The sequence below is a fragment of the Carcharhinus amblyrhynchos genome, chromosome 6 (genome assembly GCF_965287045.1).
Source record: "Carcharhinus amblyrhynchos chromosome 6, sCarAmb.v2.hapA, whole genome shotgun sequence".
Classification (NCBI taxonomy): Eukaryota; Metazoa; Chordata; class Chondrichthyes; order Carcharhiniformes; family Carcharhinidae; genus Carcharhinus; species Carcharhinus amblyrhynchos.
The window spans coordinates 92,919,297-92,939,314 of NC_137329.1; the positions used below are offsets into that span (position 1 = coordinate 92,919,297).

Sequence of the window (20,018 nt, forward strand, 5' to 3'; positions counted from 1 at the left end):
TTATTACCACCTTGGATGTAAAGACAAAAAGCTGAACTTCAGAGGTGTGGTGAGAGTGACTGCCTTTGACATCAGGGCAGCTTCTGACTGAGCGTTGGATGAAGCAAAAGTGAAGTCGGGGTAGGAGTCATATTTAGCACAAAAGAAGATGTTTGCACTTGTTAGAGATCAATCACCTCAGTTCTGGGACATCACTGTAGGAGTTCCTCGTGATATTGTCCTTGGTCAAACCATCTTCAGCTGCTTCATCAATTATCTTCCCTCCTTCGCTGATTGTGCAGTGTTCAGTGACTTCTCGGTTACTGCAGCAGTCAGTGTTCGTATGCAGCAAGACCTGGACAGCATTCAGGTTTGGGCTGATAATTGACAAGCAACATCTGTACTGCAGAAGTGCCAGGCAATGACTATCCCAACAAGAGAGTGAATGTAACCATTTCTCCTTGAGTGGCATTACCACCACTGAATCTGCCACTATTAACATGCTGAGGGTTACCATTGACCAGAATTTTAATTGGACCAGCCACTTAAATGTGGCAACAAGAACAGGTCAGAAGCTGGAAATTCTGTAGCAAATAACTCACTCCCTAACTTCCAAATCCTATCCATCATATAGAAGGCACATATCAACAGTGTGATGTGTGATGGAATACTCAGCAAGGATAGTTGCAACACTCAAGAAATATTCAGGACAAAGCAACCCATTTGATTGGCATCTCATCTGCTGCTTTAATAATTCACTCTGCACAGTGGCAGCAGTAAGCAGTGTATACAAGATGCACTGCATCTATTCATTAGGCCTCTCTCCACCTTCCAAACCAGTGACCTCTACCACCAAAAAGGACAAGGACAGCAGAGGCATGCGAACCCCAGTACCTGCAAGCTCTCCCCCAAGCCATTTACCATTCTTGGAAATATATCATTGTTCCTTCACTGTCATTGGATCAAATCCTGGAGCTACCTCCCTAACATCACAATGGGTGTATGGACACCACATAGACTGCCATGATTCAAGAAGGGGGTTCCCTACCAGCTTCTCAGGGCACTTGGGGATGGGCAATGACTGCTGGCCTGTCTAACAATGCCCAGATCCCATGAACAAATATTTTTAATAATTATAGATGTATAAGTTTGGTTGATGCTAATATTGTTGGAGATAATGCTTCGGCATGTTCTACTGTAGATTTAATATGTATTGATACAGAAAAGCCAATCTTAAATTGCCAATTCTCATGTCTAGATGATTTCTTTTGCACTTCTGTCTATTTCTGTTTTAGACACCCATTGAAATTTGACTCTGACCAAGCTTTTGATCATCTGACTTTTGTCTGATAAATTTTCCCTCTTTAGTGTGTACCTTTTACATGGTCTAAAGCTGATCTCACACCATTTCATTGTAGTAGAATTCTAATCATGAATTATGAAATTATTCTTTCAAACCTCATTGCTTTACCCTAATCTGAAGCTGTCAAAAGTATCAAGGTGTTCAGATCAATTTTGTAATGACAAGTTTTTTTAGGCAGAACTATGAAAAAATACCTGGACAATACGCATACATTAATTGTTAATGTTATGATGATTGTGTGCTCTTACCATAAATTTATTTTTTACGTTGAAGGAAATGTTTAGAAGTCAGCATTTTCTGTAGGTCCCTGGAGTGTCTGTTAAACATTTTAGCTCAGATGTTGGGAGACCAGGATAATTTCTCATTTTAGCCATGTAGTGTTTACTATGAGAAAGAGCTACTGCACTTTAATTTACAAAAAAAAATCCCCTGAGGGTTTTTGATTAAAGAAATAGAATGTGGATTTAGCTAGACAGGGTCATGTGATGATGTGGTTAATGTAAGACGCTAAGTTTGTAGGAAAGAAACAGTTGCGTTTTGGCTTTGAATTGCTTGAAGATGGAGGTTTTCTGCAAGCTGCTGAAACTCATTCTCTCTCTGAAAACTTTTAAGACTGTCTAAACTTATAGCAAGTATATTTATGAGTATCAACTATATTTAAAGTGGCATTGTATGTCTGTAAGAGAAATGTTACTTATTTAGAACTGAAACAGCGTTTAAAAATTAAAGTTGTTTGCTTTCGTTTTTAAATATTGTTCAACTGTTAATAGTCAAGCAACTTCATTTGTTTTTTGATTTGATTTATTACTGTCACATGCATTGGGATACAGTTAAAAATATTGTTTCTTGCATGCCATACAGACAAAACATACTGTTCATAGAGTACATGGGGGAGAAGAAAAGGAAAGGGTACAGAACTTGGTGTTACAGTCACAGCTAGGATGTAGAGAAAGATCAGCTTAATATAAGGCAGGTCCAATTGTATTATTTAAATTTTGCTTTACTATAAAAGATCTTTAATTTGTCAGTGAAATTACTCCCGGAGTGAAGCATCCTATCCTCACATTTATCCCAATGTTGGGGCCTAGTCTAGCTTCGTAATAATATACCTTGGGATTCTGGTCCAGGAACCTAACGGTATGTTAATTGGAGATAGTTTCACTTCTCTGGATAATTGAAAAAGCACTGGTGTTGACAAACCTTTTAGTCCCCCTCAATGAAGAGTGAGATCCCCGTAAAGGCAGTGTCCAAAGAAAAGAGCTGCAAGGAAGATAGAATTCTCGAGGCTGTAGGTGTGAATGCAATGAAGATAATTTATTCATATCAAGTAAAATGATCCATTAATATCAAAAACATAGAATGTGGCAGATCTATTGCTTCCTGTTCATGGAATGTGAAATGAAGCAGTTTAATTATTTGTATTAGGCCACATTTCACCAAGTGTTTTCTCACTCCACCTTTCGAATGATGACTTGTGTGAACAGCGCTAATGTCAGGATTAAGTCCCATGGGGAAATAGATTTGTTGTTTTGCAGCTTATGTCACCATGTCAGTATAAAGTGGTTCGGGCCAACTTCCATAAAAATAAAATGTTCAGATTGCTTAAGGGAGCAACTGAAGCTGTTGAACCCAAGGTGCCATCTACAATAGATTTGAATTGAAACATTATGTTATCAAATGTTTTGCCTAACAGTTTTTCACTAATTTGCTGTATTTTGTATGGCCAGTAACTAGGTTTTCTTTCTCTTTTAGTGTCCTTGAAGATGAAAATATTAGTCTCCGACAGCAGAAACTGGAGAAGCAGGTATAAAATTCTTGTAGGGGGAGCAAACCTTTGCTGACCAATTGATTTTATTTTATGTCAAGCCTCTATTATCAGCCTGTATTTCCAGACATTGGTTGCATTGACTAGGGTAGGAAAACATTCTGTTCAGTTATTTCAATTAGCTGTGCAAACATATGTGATCTGTTTTAAAGACTTTTATAATTATGGTTGGATCTGAGGGAAAATTGGAAAATTAGTTGAAATATGCTGGGCTAAAAATTTCCACTTGTTCTAAGAAGTGAAAAAAAGCAATTTCTATCAAGTGAATTGAAATGTAATGAAATATTTGATCATTTCTCTCTTCTAAAGCCATTGATAACTAGTTTCTAAACAACAGTACAACTGTGAGAACAGGTTTTGCTGAAGACAGTAGGCTAGAATACTGAGGCATTATTCTCTTTTAAGCAAAATAATCCACTGATGTGAGGAAGTTTCATGTTCAATATTTCATATATTGCAAATATCAGTTATACCTGTATTCAAAATAAACTAAATTGCTAAATACATTGCAGTGTTAGAAGGAGAAGTTGACACACAGGACTTCAGAACAACAGTGAAAAGTTTTGTTAAAAGAATTGTGAAGTTAGCAAATAAATCTATTAGGTAGAAAGCAACTGATTTTAAAAGAAAAAGTACAAATAAAGGTTATAAACCAACAAAAATTAAAGAGCATTCAAAATGACTAAAATAATAATTATGGATATATGAATTGTAATATAATAAACAAGAATAGGAAAAGCAAAGATGAGAATGGATGATATTTTAAAGTAATAAGGTATTTTGCTACCACAGTAGCAAAGAAAACTTGAAAATTAGAGACAATTCTCACCTTTGATCAAAAATAGCAGTGAAATTTAAATAATTTACAATTATTTTTGATGAAGGGGAGGATATTAGAGAGTTGGGGAATTTTGAAGTGTCTGAAAGCAAAATGAGGATACCTTGATCAATAAAAGAGACATTTCTACTTGAGCACCGGCAGTCCTCTGTATTTTTGACATATCCAACGTCTCTATGACCCCTTCCTTTGCTGTGACATTCTCATCCTGTTTAGATGCCCTTCCTTTCTCCCTCATGGGAACGTATCTACTCTGTATCTGAACTGGTGAAATGGGCAGGGATATGACAGATGAAATTTAATGCTCTGAGATATGATCTGACACATTTTGATGGGAGGAATGAGAGGCAAAATAACCAAATGGTACAGTTTTGAAGGAGTTGCAAAAAGAGAGACCTGGGTGTGGGGGGGAGAAAGATGGAGGAGTTGCAACTGTATGTACAGAAACCTTTGAAGATAGTGAGATAAGTTGAAAATACTTTTTTAAAGAAAAGTATACCCTGAGATCCTTTGCATATTAAATTGAGGTATGGAATGCAAAGTAAGGAAGCTATAGAATACTTGTTAGGCCTTTTTTAGAATATTGTGTTCAGTTCACTATAGGAAGGATGTCAAGGCCTTAGGGCGCAACAAAGCATTTTTTTGGCATTGTGCCACATTTATGTAGAGAGACTAGTTTGTTCTCCTTATTCAGCACTTTTTACGATTTTTGAAGCAGTCCATGTGCAGCAAGGCTTGGGCTGATAAGTGGCAGGTAACAGTCATGCCTCACCCAAGAGTCAGGTAATGACCATCTTCAACAGAAAAAAATCCAACCATTTCCCTTGATATTCAAGACCTCACAATCGCTGAATCCCCAACTATCAATGTCACGAGGGTTACCATTGACCAGAAACTGAATTGGAATAGCCATGTAAATACTGTGGCTACAGGAGCAGATCAAAGGCTGGGGATTGTGTGGAGAATAACTCGCCTCCAGACTCCCCAAAGCCTTCCACCAGATACAAGTCAGGAGTATGATGGAATACTTTTCATGTACCTGGATGAGTGCAATTGCAACAACACTCAGGAAGCTCAATACCCTTCAGGATAAAGCAGCCCATTTGATTCATACTCCATTCACCAAATTAAATATTCACTCCATCCACCACTGACATACAGTAGAAGCAGTGTGTACCATCTGTAAGATGTACTGGAGCAGCTCACCAAAACTCTTTGACACTACCTTCCAAACTCACAATCTCTACCACCCAGAAGGATAAGGGCAGCAGATTCATGGGAGCATCACTAGCTGCAAGATCTCCTCCAAGTCACACACGATTATGACTCTGAATTTTATTACCATTCCTTCACTGTCGTTGGGACTAAATAGAATGCAGCAGTTCAAGAAGGTGGCTTGCTGTCAGTTTCTCAAGGGAAATTAAGGATGGACAATAAATGCTGGTCTAGCTACTAATTCCCATAAATTAACTTAAAAAGACTGGGATGTTCTCCTCTGAACAGTCTGACAAACAATAAGGGGGATGCGAAAGTATTGTTGAATATCATGAACAGTTTTAAGAGACTAAATAAGGAAAGATTAGTAACCAGAGGAGACATTGCTTTTTGGTGAAAGAACAAAAGCGACATGCAATTTTATTTTACACAATCTGGACTATGTGGCTTGACAGGATAGTGGGAGCCATATCAATAGGTTATTTCAAAAGAGAATTGGAACAATACTAGAAAGGGAAGAAATTACATAAGGGTGAAGAATATGGGAGTGTCACTAATTGGGAAGCTGCTTCAAAGAGCCGGCACAGACCCGCTCACTCTATGATTCAAAGTATATGTGCGAGCTAGAGAGGAAACAGGTAAAATAGAGATTGAAAGGACTTGAAAATGGGGATTATTTTATACCTTCTTTCCTTCCATAAGCCCCAATATAAAAGATTGCATAATTATGAAGTATGCTGCACAGCAGCATAAAATAGCGAACCAATCAACTAATGACTAGAAATGACTCAGGTGACACTGTTGAGCTCTGTTAGCTTTGCCCAACTCCTGACAATGGTAATACTTCCTGTTGAAGTTATTGCTAGATTTAAACCTCAACCATAAAATAAATTGTAAATGATCAGAAAAGTTTAGTCAGGTTTGCTAAATAACAATTTGGTCTTAAAATAATGGCCTTTCTTTTGCGAATTTCAAATTAAACAAAATTCTTTTGAGAAGAAACGACACATATTGTAACAGATCCGTTATTCCTGAGACCATTCTCTGAAAAATTATAGAACCCTTTAAGAATTCTAGAAGATTTAAAAGATTTATGACGTTTACAGATTGAACCTACACCTTTTTAATGGTTACTATACCAAGTTGTTACAAGTTTAAAATTTAGATTGCATTGTAGTTCTTAAAACAATAATATAACGTGTATACAAGATAAATTCATTTAGAAGTACTGACTTTAAATCTTATACCCACTTAACAATGAAAAACTTAAGACATCCAAACAGCTAACAAACTAATTTTATATTTACAATCCAAAGTATAAAGCCTAACTTTTGTTTTCCCTAACTCAGTTTAGGGGGAAATCTGATGAGGCCTCAACCCTATAACTGTGGAGATCTGACTTCTTCATGGATATTGCAGATCTGATCCAAAGATGTGCAAGTTAGCTGGATTGGCCATGCTAAATTGCCCCTTAGTGTCCAAACATGTGGCGGTTAGGGGGATTAGTGGGGTTGACGTGAGATTATGGAGATAGGGCCTGCGTAAAATGCTCTGTCAGAGTTGGTGCAGACTTGATGGGATGAATGGCCTTCTTCGGCATTGTGGGGATTCTATGATGATTCTAGTTAGTTGTTTTACCTGTGTTTCCAATATAAAGAAACTCTGTTGCTTTACGAATAACATACAGGCTTTATATGACGCTTTTTTGTTTGAGTGAGAATCCCTGAAAATTAAAATGCAGCTGGGCATGTTATCATCTTAAGCCTTTCAAGATCTCTTATCTGTCTCTCTGTGTCTGTGGAAATAAAGTGCATTTCTCACTGAAGGCTTTTAGCTGTATTTTATTTGAGTTAAATTTTTAACCCTTTCATAAACTTAATCTTGCGTACAATTCCTTGAAAAATACTGTAGTTCCAGTTTAAAAAGACATTTTGATCTTGTACTCTATAAGTTTAATTGGATTAACAGTTTTCATTGCTCAGTAATGCCATTTGATTTTTTTTCTGTTGACTGGAACATTTTTCATTTGTCTAAGTCCACGACAGTAGTAATTTGTTTAATATAGCCAAGAACACGGTTCAATTTTGAAAGCAGCATTGTTTAATCATTTGATGGATTAGGGTCCAACAATATCTCTGGCAACATAATGTTTATGAAGAAATTGAGTGTCTTTCACAATTCAGCAAATAACACTTCAGTTTGCTTAAATAACAACTGCTCACCCTTGAAAGGCAAATTACTTTAGAGCCTTCTAAAGATTTCCAATCTCAGCCTCAGCTTTTGTCCTGTGGAAATAAGGAAATCTTCATATCTGAAGACAACACATGCTTTAATTTGTTTTTTTTTGTGTTTCTGAAAGCAGAAATATAATGCTGTATTGAAGGGAATGGAGTGGGCTATGTATTTAATACCACCCCTTCTGAATTCAAATGGAATGTTCCAGCTCTCACCCTTTCCTACTCTGTGCTGTAGCTGATGTGGTTAGATATAGAAGAAGACTGCCTGTACTAGGCAGCATCACACTGAATTGACTCAAATATTCTTTTGCATATGATGGTGGTCTGTGGAGCTGATGGTGGTAGACAAGGGGTGGATAATAACAATGCTCTTTCGGCCTATGTGATGCTAAATGTGTAGAAATAATTATTCCTGCGGTAGAAATCTAAATGAATTTATTAGTCTCACTGCACAGTGGCAGTTTTTAGCTTGTTTGTCACTACTCTATTGTTCTGACGAAGGATGTCGCTTGAAAAGGTAAGCCATTCTATTCAGAACCTTTTCATATTTATATACGCATTAACTCTTTCACCAGCACATTGAGAACTCAGGGAGGCTTCCATAAAGCATTGAAGTTGAAGTTTGTTTTTGTTTGTTTCAGATTGAATCTTGAAAATTGTTTCTTTGGGTCAGTCGGCATGCTTGGTCATAATGATACAGAAAGCATGTTTTACCAATTACAAGAAAACAAAAATAATTAAACAAAGCAATCGCAAATGCAGTGAAATTGTCCAAAAATATCAATAGTATAAACTGACTGGCTGTTTATTATATTCACCAAATGATTAAGAGTCAGTATTTGAAGGATCATTTTTAAAAAAGAACAACAGTGCTGTGACATTCTGGATTTTGAAATATCCACTGCATATGCAAAGTGATACTGCAGGACCTGCACAGTTTTTAAGGTTGATCCTTATTTTTGGTTGCAAGTCTTCATGTTTGAATACTGATTACTGATGACATTACTGGAGGAATTGGTTTGGAGGAATTCATGTAGCTGACATATGAGGGGGGAGCTGGTCAGCAGAGATGGCGTAATTAACCCCAGGTTAGCTCCCTATCATTAGTACCCATTTGGACAGTGCCCATTGTTTCATTCCGTCACACTTGCTAACAAAATGTACAGTTAGTGATGATCTGATCACTTTTAAAACTGAATAGGAAAACATACAAGATGTTGGTGTAAAAAAAGCTGTTAGCTTGCTGATTTTAAGAAGGAAGTATTTGCCAAAATATTCTCCTTTTTCAATGATTATGGCAAACCTATATCGAGAGACATCTATCGAGAGAGCTTAAACAGATCATGTGCACTTAGTTCCAAAACTGGTAATAATTACAGATTGCTTTCGTTGGAAAGCTCTATTCTGTTACAATGGCACGCCATGGACAATCACTGTAAAATTGTAGAACCTGAACACTTATTGCAAAGGGACACCTGCAGCATTAATGTTGGCAGCCCTAATTCTAATTTGTTGGTACTTTTTTGTGAGACTAAGCATTAAGCTGGTCTTCACTTAATTACAGCTCAGCTAACACAAAGACTCGCACAGAGAGAAATCTAACATTTCTTTATTTTCCAGGCCAACATGCAAAGGAGAGAGATTTGAGGCAGTTCCAAATCACTCTGAAATTATATAACCCCATATTACAATTGTACAATTTGCAAAAATCATTGCTCATTCTTCTCCCATCCAAGCCAGGCACGAAGCAATCATTATTAGTATGGATTATTTACTTTGGCCAATAACATTTAGCATGGAAATACATAAGTTCATGGACTTCGAGTCTTTCTCTCAGTCTCCCTTGATGCTTACTAGACAGCTGTTACCTGGTATAACGTATGATCTATTCGTTGGCCTGTCTGAAATTTCTAATACTGTCCTTGGCTTAGTGAACATCCTATTCATTTAGGAGCATCCAGAGATCCTGATAAGAATTGCTTTCTCCGTTCACTCAGTAGCTGCATTGATCTGAAGAAAGTGGTTCTCTTCACTTGACAACATCCCCTCGTGCCTTAGAGCAGTGTGTCATTAGTCGAGGTGTATGCTTTTAATACAGAATATAATACATTTTCAAAGTTACGTGTTTAAATTCTTTAACAGTGGCTGTATTGTGCAAACAATACCTTTCTATAAAATATATTCCAGACACTTTGTGACTTCTCTATAATGTATTCACACTAATTGCTCGTCTTTTAGTCTCAGGTTATTTTAAACTCCCCCCACCCACCCCTCCCTTTACAGGACTGGTTTAAAACCAATGTCTGAACAAATCAAAGGGTGTTTCTGTAAGGTTGGTCACCTAGCACAATACATACCATTGTCAATGTCAGCAAGAGAGAGACTGAATGTGTGCAAACCAAAAACTTTAAAAGCATTACAAGAGTATTAGTATGAGGGAAGGGCACCTACACTCAGCATTTATTATTTATTTTCAGTGTCACAAGTAGGCTTACGTTAACAATGCGGTGAAGTTATTGTGAAAATCCCCTAATTGCCATTCTCCAGCAGCTGTTTGGGTACACTGAAGGAGAATTTAGCATGGCCAATGCACCTAACCAGCATCTTTTTCAGACTGTGGGAGGAAGTCGGAGCACCTGGGGGAAACCCACGCAACATGGGGAGAACGTGCAGGCTTTATACACACAATGACCCAAGCCCTGGTGCTGTGAGACAGCATTGCTAGGTGCAGAGAGGCAGCAGTGCTAGCCACTGTGCTGCCCACTGTGCCACAGTGCTGCCTACTATATATCAACACACAATCCAGAGCCTCTGGACCAAACTCAGCTTGAGGGACTGACTGCAGCAGTTTTCAAACCTTTCCCTCCCAAACAGTTGATTAATGAATAAATAGTCTACAGTATTAACCTTTTCTAGTTAGATCCTCAGAATCCGCTTTGGTGTCAATACCAGAGTCCAGCATTAGACATCTCTCTTTATTACTTATGACAAATAGACTTTACATCATTGGCAGGAAGGTTTTAGATTAATCTGCAGAGATTGTAATGAGCACTTAAAATTCTAGGTGTTTTGGAGTTGGAATAGCATTACTCAATGCTCAAGCTTACTCAACACTCCACAACAAGAACATAACCTCAATCAAAAAAAAAGAACAGGTCTTGAGATTACAAACAAAATAGAGACAGTCTTCTCCCCTTTTTGATGACGTGATGGGAAAGTAAATCTAATGCTTGTGCATGATTCTTTGAGGCTGATGTCCACTGATTCTCCTGAGTATCCATGGAAACTTGCAGTTCAACAACTGCATGACTAAATATCATGAATGAGATGTCCTGTTGTCAAGGAAACCCTGCTGCTTGCATGTGCGTAGCTGACTAGTTTTATATTTTAAATTTAATTGAAATTGGTAAACCCTTGAAGAAATGATTATGCGTTTTCAGACTCATTAGCACAGTTAGTTAAGCTGTATGTTGTTATGATTATGGTATCAAAAACGTATAAGAACTAACAAGCATTTGAAGACAGAGACAAAGAACTTGTAAACAATTGGTTGCTGTGTGTCATTATCCATAATGCCACTAGGGAAGGAATTCCAGGATTTTGAACCCAGCAACTGTGAGGAACAGTGATATATTTCCAAGTTAGGATGGTGAATGACTTGGAGGGGAGCTTGCACGTGGTAGTGTTCCCATATATCTGCTGCCTTTTGTTCTTCGAGATGGAAGTGGTCATGGGTTTGGGAGGTGCTGTCTAAGGATCTGTGAATTGCTGCAGTGCATCTTGTGGATAGTACACACTGCTGTGACTGAGCATTGGTTGGTGGAGGGAGTGGATGTAGTGCCAATCAAGTGGGCTGCTTTGTCGTGGATGGTGTCAAGTTTTTTGAGTGTTGGAACTGCAGCCATGCAAGCAAGTGGGGAGTATTCCATCACACTCCTGATTTGTGCCTTGTATAAAGTGGATAGCTTTGGGGAGTCACAGTATTCCTAGCGTCTGACCTGCTCTTGTAGTCAGTGTTTATGTGGTGAGTCCAGTTGAGTTTTTGGTCAATGATAAGCCTAAAGATGTTGACAACGGGGGATTCAGTGGTGGTAACAGCATTGAACATCAAGGGGTGGTGATTAGAATGTATCTTATTGGAGATGGTCATTGCCTAACATTTGTGTGGCGTGAGCATTACTTGCCATTCGTCAATCCAAGCCTGGATATTGTCCAGGTCTTGTTGCACTTGAACGTGGACTGCATCAGTACCTGAGGAGTCGTGAACATTTTGTAATCAATGTCAACCGTCCCCATTTCTGACCTTATGATGGAGGGAAGGTACTTGATGAAACAGCTGAAGATGGTTGGGTCTAAGACATTACCCTGAGGGACTTCTGTAGAGACGTCCTGGAGCTAAGATCACTGACCCTCCACTACCCCAGTCATCTTCCTATGCGCCAGATATGACTCCAACCAGTGGAGTGTTTGCCCCCTGATACCCATTGATTCCAGTTTTACTAGGTCCCCTTGACACCACAGTTGAATGAGGTCTAGAAGTCAACTCTTTTGTCCAATGTTGTATTGCTGTATGTAATGAGGTGAGGAGCAGAGTGACCTGGCAAAACCCACATTGGGAGTCACTTGAGCAGGTTATTGCTGAGTGGGTGCTCTTGATAGCATTGTCAATGAGCTCTTCCATCACTTTACTGCTCAAGTGTAGACTGGGCGGTACTTGGCTGGATTGGATTTCTCCTGCTTTTTGCATGCAGGACATATCTGGGCAATTTGCCACTTATCCTCATTGGTTTGTTTCCATCACATCAAATTACAGAAAACTGTGAAGAAAACTACCAGCAACATCAGGAGGGTATAGACTAGTAAACTAGGTAGACAGATGAGTAAACTTGGTATGTCTGATTTAAAATTAATGTTGAGGAATCAAGACTTAACAGTGGGAGCAAAAATTAAAATGAAGCATTTGTTGAGTGATAGGACATTAAAAGACTGGGAGCATAGGGTAGAGGATAAAGTTTAACTTTGAACAATAGCGTTAGGCAGTTTTGAGTTAATTACCTATTTTACACCAAAGCTCAGTTTTTTTCCTTTCATTAGGCCAATCAAAGGGTAATTGGCTAATTCTGTAGTGTTCACTTCACACCACCATCCATGGTTATAATTTCAAAACCAATTTTGAAACAAATATAAAAACCTTGAAGACTGAGGAGAGTTGACCTGTTCCAAAATGAGCTCTGATTTATTCTTGTCCTCATTGGTTTATTTCCATCACATCAAAATGCAGTAAACTCTATTATCTGGCACTCTACCTAGTGGAATTCTTTACTATTGTAACTGTTAATTCTCAGATGCTTTCGACCAGTTTGCTTACTCCAAGATTTTACCCCAGTGCCCTTATTTGCAAGGTGGACAAAGACAAGTAAAGGTTCAATAGTTTATTAATAATAACACTATTAACCCTTAAATTAGTCACATAAAACAAGAGGATACCCCAGATTCAAGTATACTACCCACAAAGATGGACTGCAGGCTCAATTCTCTGAGTCCCTCTGGTCTGTCGTCATGAGGGTGAGTCTCGATGGCAGCTTCTTCCTTCCTTTGGTCAATCTTTTTTTTTCTGGTCAGTCTTCTGAATCGTCAAGGTCACTTCCCTCGTCAAGTCTTCGCTCTTGATGTGTCTGAGATGTGTACCTTTATCCCCCTGCCTGCCTACCTTTCCAGAAATTTCTCTGGTTTCAGGCCAGTGAGCCCCCAGGAGGGGGTTCCAATGAATGGCTTTCTTGCTGTCTGCCTGACAGGATGCTGGAGCCCACCCCCAAGTGTCCATCTCCAGGCTGTTGCTTACATGTAACCTACTACCAGATAAGGTGACTACAGGAACTCGAGGTGATGGAAAGTCTGACTCGATCTGGGCTTCTAACAATAGGCTGGTGCATTTCAATGGGGTACGATGAGCTCATCTCAGTAGAGTGCAATGATCTTTGATGGGCCAGGCCCAGACATGTTTGTGTATTTGTATAAATGGCCTGCCCGAGGTTTGACTGTTTGATTTTAATATGGCCAATAGTTTAATTTAGGATATCCAATTTAATCAGCCTTAAAATTAGGCTCTGATTATATTACCACACTACTAATCTATATTTCTAATGTTCCCCCAATATAAATCATCATTCTATCAACCAGAAGCAATTCCAATGTTGTTTAGAGCCTGTAGTTCTGCACTGCATTGTTTTATACTTAAATTATGTTTTAATGCATTGTTGAAGATTAGAAGTATAAAGAATACTGTTCTCAATTTTCCAAGTATTTGCATCTTTGTCACGCTCCAAGTAATGCACTATATTCCATTGATAAATTGAACTCTCTGTTAACTAGCATTATTGATTAACTGGCACCACCATTCTTAGTGCATGCCAGATAAAAAAGATTTTACTGTCTTAGCTGCATTATTTTAAAGTGGAGATAGTTTACTTGACGTTAATTCTCTCAAAATAAATAGGAACATGTATTATAATTTTGTAGTCCTGATTATTATTTTGACAGAAAAATATGGGACAATGAATCCCATGGACAAAGACATTTGCTTCATAGCAGATCTTGCCAGCTTTTACAATGGAAATGTATTTATTTAATTTGACTATATTACCTTGCAAGAGGAGCTTGGACTGTAGCATAGTAAAAGCAAATTACTGCAGATGCTGGAAACCTGAAATAAAATCAAAGTGCTGTAAAAGCTAAGCAGGTCTGGCAGCATCTGTGGAAATGGATACCAAGTTAACATTTCAAGTCCAATCTTCTTCAGAACTGAGTCATATTGGACTGAAGTATATTTGGCTACATAAAAGCTCGAGGTAGCAGCTGCTAAAGGATTACAGCTTACCATTTTAAGAGGAGAATTTGTGGCAGGACCAGTTTGTTTGCTATATAGACGAATGGATCATGCTGGTTGCTTTTGATTCTCCTCATCTTGGTTCTAAATGATCATCCCATTATCCTCAGACTATATCCCTAAGTTTTAGATTCCCTAGTCAATGGAAATATCTTGTGCATCTACCCTGTCAAATCCCTTCAGAATCTTGCATGTTTGAATGACTTTACCTATGATTACCCAATTCCAGAGAGCATAGTCCCAACTGACTTATCATCTCATTGGAGAACAACTTATCCCAGCCTGTACTGCCTTCGATGCAAGTTTATCCTTCCTTAAAAAGGAAACCAAAACTGCACAATGGTCACCAATTTCGAACCAAAAATTCTGCTTTTGTATTCTTACTGATCAAAGTGAAAAACTTGAGAATTCTTCACATTATACTGCATTCACTATTGTGGTGCCCATTCACAACCTGTCTTTCTCTCTTTGCAGCTTCACAACTTATATCTCCACCTAGCCTTGTATCAACAGCAAACTTTAATTCCTACCTATTCATCTAAGACATTAATATAGATTGTAAATAGTTGAGGCCCCAGCTCTGATCAACCCAGCACTTTCAGCCTGCCAATTTGAAAGTGACATGTTTATTCCTTTTGTTTTTGCTGCCTGTCCGTTATCCATTTCTTGTGGAGGTCTAATGAGTATTGTGCTTTCTTAACTGGGAGCTGTACAACCATTGTCTTTTAGGTAGACTTTTTCATTGTCTGTAACATTTTGAAGGCGTAAGGAGCAGCAAAAAAAAATGTTCAAGCTCAGATACTCTTCAGATATTAGGACGTTTCTGAGATATTTTTCTTGTGCAGAGTATAGGCATGTTTTGCTGACCAACATCTACCCACTATTGTTTCTTCAAATAATGTGTGAACATCATGGGCATTATGCATGATGAAAGTATTGTAGCTGCTTCTTTGATAATGATCACTGATGGTGATTAATGTTTCTGTTAAATCCAAATTGTTCTTTTCCCATTATTCTATTACAGGAAAGAGACTACTACTATTACTCCTAGTTCCTTAAACAATATCTCACACTATTCCCAAGCCCAAAGATCACCTAATGCTATCAGGTCCCACATCTGTTCTTTTCAGCTTTCTTCAAACAGGACTACCACTGTGATCGTATCAAACCACTGCACTGAAATGTGATCTGAAGCATCTTTGTTATAGACATTGGGGTTTCAGAAATCTGCCATTGGCATCTTTCTTTCTAGCCTTCAGACCAGAACCAGCTTTGAAAGAAGAAATGTGAACTGTCAGTCACTGGACAGCTTTCTGGTTTTCAGCAAACATTTTTTTAAAAATTGGGGATGTCAGGTCTTCCTCGCTCTCAGCAGCTGTCAGTTTTTAAAAAATATATTAACTATCAGTTAAACTGACTGTTGCTGGGAGTCGAAACAGAATGCTGAACAATGATGGGAGAAATAGTGAGTGCAGGTAAATCAGAGTTGCTCCAATAAACATGGATTCTGTCTCTCCCATGCAGACTGTCCCTCCAGTTGCAGGTTCCCTCTTTACCAATTTTATTGCTTCTCCAGTGAGAGAAGATATATTGAAGGAGTAGCATGGGTGGGAAGGAAGGGACTGAGGTTGATGAGCAGATATTCTGGCTGTTCTGCTGCTGATGTGCAGGAGACAGCATTGTCGCCCATCACTTTGCTTGACAAATCATTTAGTATCCTTCGTAATGCTGAAGACAAGAAGCTGACTGGGAAAAAAGACGCAAGCGATGAGTTGAAACCCAGAGTGGGGTAGAGGTGGGAATTTGCACTGGGCCAGCTGTCGCTCTGGAGGATCCAGGCTCGCTGTGTTCCAGAATGGGAAGCTAGTCTGGAATTGTCATGGTGACGTTCTTGACCATTCTCTTGGTTTACGAGGATCCCATGCACAGATCTTTGTACGTGGGTCTATGATAGACTTAATAATATTTAAAATTGTAAGTGAGGGATATATGCTTTTAGAAAATACAGCTGCCCTCATTCCTGCAACACTGCAGCCAACTGAATCTTGAATGTATTGATTCTAAGCTGCAGTGTATAATTATAAATGCAGAATTTTTATTCATTCTAATACGCAGTATTCATTTTTGGAAGTTAATTGGGTGGGGAGGACACAGGGCTGAAGGTTTGCCTATGGTGTCAAGTATTCTTGCATAGGCCTGCTTTCTTACCATCTTGTTTGTCTTGTGCCTTAAGCAAAAGTACAGCTTTATATAACTAAACAAATATGTAATAGTCACTCGGGCTGCAATACAAAGCTGATGAAATTATGTTTCAGCTCTGAAGAGCTTTCATCAGACATTGTTTGAAGTAATGCATTCACCTCAGTGAGAATAGGTTGGCTTTGTGGTGAAACGCAGATTCAGCAAAATTTTCAAAAAACACTAATGGGATTTCCAGGCTTAACCATAAAGTATAGAATATAAAAACTATCCTTTAGTTTTATTCATATCTTTTAAAAGTACATTTTTTCAGAATGCACTTCAAGCATGTTTTGGTTTAAGGTATAATATGGCTCCACCCTGTGGCCTGATCATACAAGTATCGTGTGTTGTTACCAAGTTTGCATTAGAAATGTGACCATAAGAACATACAATAAGGAAAATAATCAATACAAAAGTATAACAACACTAAGTCTGCACAGCTTTTTTAATATTAGGAATAGATTTACAATTGTGTTAATCTTGGCTCAGTAATTACACATTTGCCTCTTGGGTTAGATTTGTGGGTTCGAGCTCCACGTCAGACACCGGAGCACATAAGTAAAGCTTCACTACCCGAGGCAGTGCATTTCAAAAGAGATGTCTGCTGTCAGGTGCACATAAGAGATGTCACTGGAATAGTCAAAGAAGAGCAGGGCATTTTCTGGGTGTCTTGGTCAATATTTATCCTTAAATCATCATTAAAATAGTGAATTGGACATTTATCAATTTGGCTATTTGTGGAACTCTGTAGCACAGCTTTGGATAATATATTTTCCTACAATACATTTCAGAAGGAGTTCATTAGCTGCCAAGAACTTTTGGACATCTTGAAAGTAAAAAGTGGTATATAAAATTAAATTCTTTTTAACTGAAACTGCCTAAGTAAATGTTTATAATAGAAATTTTGTATGTAAGCTGTTTTGTATGTAAGTCTTAAATATATTAAATGATGGAGCATACCTGATTCTCTAGGGCAGAAAATTACAATGATTCAGAACACTTTGAAGAAATATTTCCTCATCTCAGTCCTAAATGATCTAGGAAATGACATTTCAATATCTATCATGTCAAGTGCCTTCACAATTTTGACTATTTCAATGAGATTACCCCTCAAACTCCTAAATTGAATAGACCCAATTTATTCAGCCTTTCATCGTAAGACAACCCTCTTATTCCAAGGACCAATCTAATGAACCTTCACTATACTACCTCCAATTCAAGCCTATTCTTTCTTGAATATGGTGACCAAAACTGCACAAAGTATTCCAGGTATGATCTCACCAAACCCCCATACAAGTGCAGCAAGACTTCTTTATCCACGTACTCCAAGACCCTTGCAGCAAAGGCCAACGTGCCATTTGCTTGTACCTAAATGCTAACTTTTTGTGTTCATTGTGTAAAAATATTTTACTTTTCTATTCTCCTGACCAAGTTTAATAACCTCACACACTTTCCCACATTATCTGCCAACCTTGTTAGCCACTCATTTAATTGTATTTAACTTTATGCAGGTTGAGGATATTAATTGGGGTATCACTTATTGAAATTATTGTATGGTTGAGTTACAAGGTGTAATGTATCACTCTGTAAATAAATACAAGACTAAGTAATGATTGACTCCATACTTCATCAACTGGTTTTTTTGGAGTAGACTAATGATTCAGTGGGAACTTTCCTCATGATGCCCATTGCCTAAGTTTTACCTTGTTGTCATACTTCATCAAATGCTGCATAGGTATCAAGCGTATTCACTTTTTTTTCACCTTGCTTCTGGTATTCAGCTCTCCTGTCCACGTTTATACCAAGGTTGTAATGAAGGCTGGAGTTTAGTGGTCTTGACAGTGCAAATTGACCATTGGTGAAGTGAATAAGTGCCACTTAATCACTGTCAATGATGCCTTGCATAATTTCATTGAAGATTGAGAGTAGACTAAGGAGGCAATAATTGCCACATGGGATTTGTCCCTTTTTTGTGTGTACAGCATTATAGCTGAGCAATTTTCTGCTTAATTGGCTGGATGCCAGTAGTTGTACAGAAACAGTTGGCGGCCTAGCAAGACATGCCATCAGTAGGTCCAGGCAGCAGGCGATTGGGGCCGTCCATCCCGACTGCCCCTCTACCGTGGCTACATTTGCAGCCAGCTGTCCCTGGAGAGGGAACATGCGGTGTCCACGGGTGCAGTTGACGCCTTCCGTGCCCACTGGGCACCGCAGGGACTGGGGTGCATTATAGACCCCAACAATCACATTTTGATTTAATGTTTTAAGTTTCCTTTTGACTTTGGTTTCTGTTCGGGCCATCTCCCCTTCCTTTTTGGGGGGCTGCCCCTTTTAATTTGTCCCTAAGTTAATTTGAGTTTGTTTACTTGATTGGTGCTTATAAGAAGTACAGAAACAGTTGGCTAGATGTTAGTTCTGAAGCACAGGTTTTCAGCAGTATAGTTGGAATGTTGCTGAAGACTGTAACCTTTCAATGTGCTCAACTTCTAAATGTTGTGTGGAGTGATTCAAATTGATTGAAACGTTGGGAACCATGACTTCCTCCTTTAATGTGAAACAGATATTAATTTTCCTACTCAAAGATTTCCTCAGGAAAGAATTCAAGCTGATCATTGGAGAAGAAAAAGGTCAAAGGAAATGTAAGAGTTGTTCAAAATGCTGAGGGGCCTAGACAGATGGGATGAAACTGTTGCGGAAGGGCCAAAAACTAAATTGGTTCTTTTGCTGTTTTCCTTAAATCAACGGTGAGAAAATCTTTTTAAATAGCGAGTAAATAGGAATGTGCTGCCCAAGAAGGTTTGGGGGCGAATTCAGTTGTAGCTTTAGAAGTGAACTGGATAAGCATTGAAGGAGAGAGAATTTGTAGTGCTACCAGAAACAGCAGGGAAGTAGTATTTGCTCTTGCAGGGAGACAGCATAGTATGACAGGTCAAATGATTATTTTCTGTGCTGTGACTATACTGCGATTCTATTATTGAAAGTTTCCAAAACAATTTGCTGAATTTGTAATTAAGGTTCTATTTCCTAAAATATCATGTTTCCTAAAATATATTGATTTTTATTTAACTAACTTTTCCTCTTTCTCATGTTTTAAAGCCTTATTTCATAACAAATTGATTTAATTTTATTTCTCCAGCGTGCACTACTGGAACAGAAGCAAAGGAAGAAACGACAGGAACTTCTCATGGTTCAGCCCAACCTTGAAGCCAAGCCACGGAGATTGAAGCCAAAACGATGCGAGGAGCAATCACTATTAGTAGAATCCCACAACAATATTACCAGTAACAGAATATTAGATGGTATGTATGTGTGTTTTAAATAACAGTCTGCATAAAAGGCACTAAATAAATGCAAGCTGTTGTGGTGTTTCTTCTTGTTCTGTATGGTACATTAAATGTTTGCATTACTCAGTTTAACATTCAGTAACATGATTG

The 20,018-nt window shown here is 38.3% G+C and overlaps 1 protein-coding gene across 1 annotated transcript in view; it reads left to right on the forward strand.

Moving 5' to 3' along the window:
* The window catches only part of LOC145344118 (tubby-related protein 3-like), a 68,168-nt gene that overhangs the window by 11,681 nt on the left and 36,469 nt on the right, over positions 1–20,018 (forward strand). The window contains 2 exon segments of the mRNA XM_080190975.1: positions 3,095–3,146; positions 19,721–19,883. Of these exon segments, the coding sequence (XP_080047101.1) occupies positions 3,095–3,146; positions 19,721–19,883 (215 nt within the window).